The 3,063-nt window shown below is 36.8% G+C and overlaps 1 protein-coding gene across 1 annotated transcript; it reads right to left on the bottom strand.

The window, feature by feature from the left end:
- Window positions 1–443: 443 nt before the first annotated feature.
- LOC149851514 (uncharacterized) lies at window positions 444–1,315 on the bottom strand. The gene has a single exon (XM_090015295.1). It carries the CDS (start codon window positions 1,277–1,279, stop codon window positions 752–754), a length of 528 nt encoding a protein of 175 aa, XP_089871421.1. The 5' UTR covers window positions 1,280–1,315; the 3' UTR covers window positions 444–751.
- Window positions 1,316–3,063: the final 1,748 nt, after the last annotated feature.

Consider the following 3,063-nt stretch of genomic DNA (forward strand, 5'->3'; position numbering starts at 1 on the left):
AAAATTTGGCTGATTAATTCCATTCGAAAACATTTCCAACTACAAGAAAAATCATACTCCATCCATAGTTCCCCAAATTCCACAAACCAAAGTCCCTCCACACCCACCAACCAAAAACATATATATTAACCATAATATATATGTTAACCATAAATTATCACAATAATCATACACTATGTAGCTGTAAAACTAAGGTAATTTAGAGCACTGCATCTTTATTCTATCACCAATGTAATGATACGATCATACGATGTCTTGAAATAGTTAATAAAAATAGATTTGACAACAGATCACACAGATATGTACAAACATAGAAACAAGAAGCCACCATCCTAGAACACATGAATACCAACCATGCAGCATCGATAAAAAAAACCACTATAATCTCCAAACCGCAAAAAGCAAAAAGCTCCTCTCAACCCCAATTCATACCCACCAACAAAGCAACCAAAAATACAATCATATTAAGAAAACCACCATCCTCAAGCAAACGACTACCATCTCAACAGAACTGAAGAGAACACTTGGCCAAAATTCAAAACTAAACCTCAATAGAAAAAATAAACAAAATTTGGCCGATTAATTCCATTCGAAAACATTTCCAACTACAAGAAAAAACATACTCCATCCATAGTTCCCCAAATTCCACAAACCAAAGTCCCTCCACACCCACCAACCAAAAACATATATATTAACCATAATAAGCTGAAAAAAAGAAAACCCCCAACAAGAAAAGAAAAAAGAGTGAAGCCTACTTCTTGAGGAGCTCATCGGGCACCACCTTCAAGAGCTTCTTCTGCTTCGATTTGAAGATCTTCTTCAACGTCTTCGGGTTGGTGATCTTCTGCAGCTTGGTGCCCGACCTCAGGACGTTCTCCTTCTTCCTCTTCTCCCTCTCCTCCCTCTGCCTCCTCTTATCCGCCTTGTTGGCCCGAATCTCCTCCTTCAGCTCCTCCATCCGCTCCTTGTACGCCCTCTTCACCTCCTTCTCCCGCGCCCTCTGCTCGAACGTCGTCCCCTTGTGGCTCACCCTCGCCGACGAGGCCCGCTCCCGCCGGGCCTGCTTCCACCGCCGGCCGGAGACCTTCCCCGCGATGACGCCGTCGTAGGTGGGCCGGTCGTTGGCGGAGGCGTGGGCCGACCTCTTCGAAGATGGGGCGTCGTCGACCTCCATGGCGAGGGATTTGCCACCATCGTCGGCCGTCGATCTCTTTCTCTTGTGGCCGTTCTGGCCTCCCAATCCTTCATCTAGGCACCGGAAATCGATGGTGCAGGCCATCGATTGCACACAGAGAGAGAGAGAGAGAGAGAGAGAGAGAGAGATGTCGGTAAAATATCGGTGAGGAAAAATGTCTCGATATTTTGGAAAAATCTACTTTTTCTTCAAAAAATATCGGTGGATATAAAAATATAAAACATTTCTAAATTATATGAATATAAAAATAATATACAAAGTCTTTAAATTATATGAATATATAAATAATACAAAAAACACCCCGAAGGAGTTAACATAGTTGGAGCGGGTCTCGGAAGGTAGTTTTTCCTCAGCAAAATATGAAAAAAAATATAAAAATCTGCAAAAAGTGCTTTTTCGTGTAAATAGGTTAAAAACACAACATGACTTTAAAATGTGGGTATTTGAAAAAAAAATAGAAAAGGCACCTAAAGATTGGGTATTAATAAAAAAGGCATCTAAGATTTGGAAAATCTAAAAAAGCACCTCAAAAATCATGGTTAATTAAAAAGACCCAAAGAGTTTACTACTGTCTAGTTTGCTGTTAAATGTGATGTAAAATTATCATTTTACCTTCAACATCATATTTTCCACATAACAGTAGTTTTTTAAGGGTTAACTAGTAAATTAACTATCTTAACTCTTGAGTTAGTGATAACCTAAGTTAAATGAATCAAAGTTTGCTTCTAATTAATGCTGCAAAAATTTAGGTTCCTTTTTAAAAAGTTTTTAAACTTAGGTGTGTTTTTTTATTAATGCCCAAATTTTAGGTGTATTTTTTAAAAAAAATCCAAAAAACGCACCTAAAAATTCATGGTTAATTAAAAAAAACCCCAAGGAATTTACTACGGTAGGGTTTAAAATTATCATTTTACCCTCAACGTCATATTGTCTACTTGAAAGTAGTCTTTGAAGGATTAACTAGTAAATTAACTATCTTACCTCATTTTGAGTTAGTGATAACCAAGGTCAAATGAATGAAAGTTTGTTTATAATTAATGGTGCAAAAATTTAGGTGCCTTTTTTAAAAAGTTTCGAAACTTAGTTGTGTTTTCTATTAATGCCCAAATTTTAGGTGTGTTTTTTAAAATTTCTAAAAAATTCATGGTTAATTAAAAAGACCCAAGGAATTTACTAGTATTACTACATTAGAGTTTGCTGTTAAAATTATCATTTTACCCTCAACGTCATATTGTCTACTTAAAAGTAGTATTTGAAGGATTAACTAGTAAATTAACCATCTTACCTCATCTTGAGTTAGTCATAACAAAGGTTAAATGAATGAAAGTTTGTTTCTAATTAATGGTGCAAAAATTTCGGTGCCTTTTTAAAAAGTTTCAAAAATTAGGTGTGTTTTCTATTAATGCCCAAATTTTAGGTGTGTTTTAAAAAAATTTCCAAAAACAAAATCAATGATAAGAGTCGACCCGGATCCATGTGCTTTTAGGTCCAAATCCTATCTACATATGAAACCATGAAAGGTTGTCAATCCCGGATCCGGTATGCAAGGTTGGTGACTTGGTATGGAACGTCTGGTCAGGGCCGGACGGGGTATGGACCAAGTTTGAGTCAATCTATTAAAGGGTAAAACTTTAACGGGTTTTGGATTAGAAGTGGAAGCTGGTTCTGTTTCGTCCGGTACAGTAAGGCTGTGTGCAGATCTGGAAAGGGCTTTTCGAATCTGAGATCAATAAATGTTCTGGACCCAATAAGGATCCCAATCTCATTAAAACGTTAAATATCTCAAGAGTATAACCAAGTGAAGCTATAACCAAGGTTTATAAGGTACTAAAAGAGGTGTGTAAATATCAAATTCATTTTAAAGTAGG

Source organism: Nuphar pumila, chromosome 1 (genome assembly GCF_984573655.1).
Source record: "Nuphar pumila chromosome 1, dmNupPumi1.hap1.1, whole genome shotgun sequence".
NCBI classification, from domain to species: domain Eukaryota; kingdom Viridiplantae; phylum Streptophyta; class Magnoliopsida; order Nymphaeales; family Nymphaeaceae; genus Nuphar; species Nuphar pumila.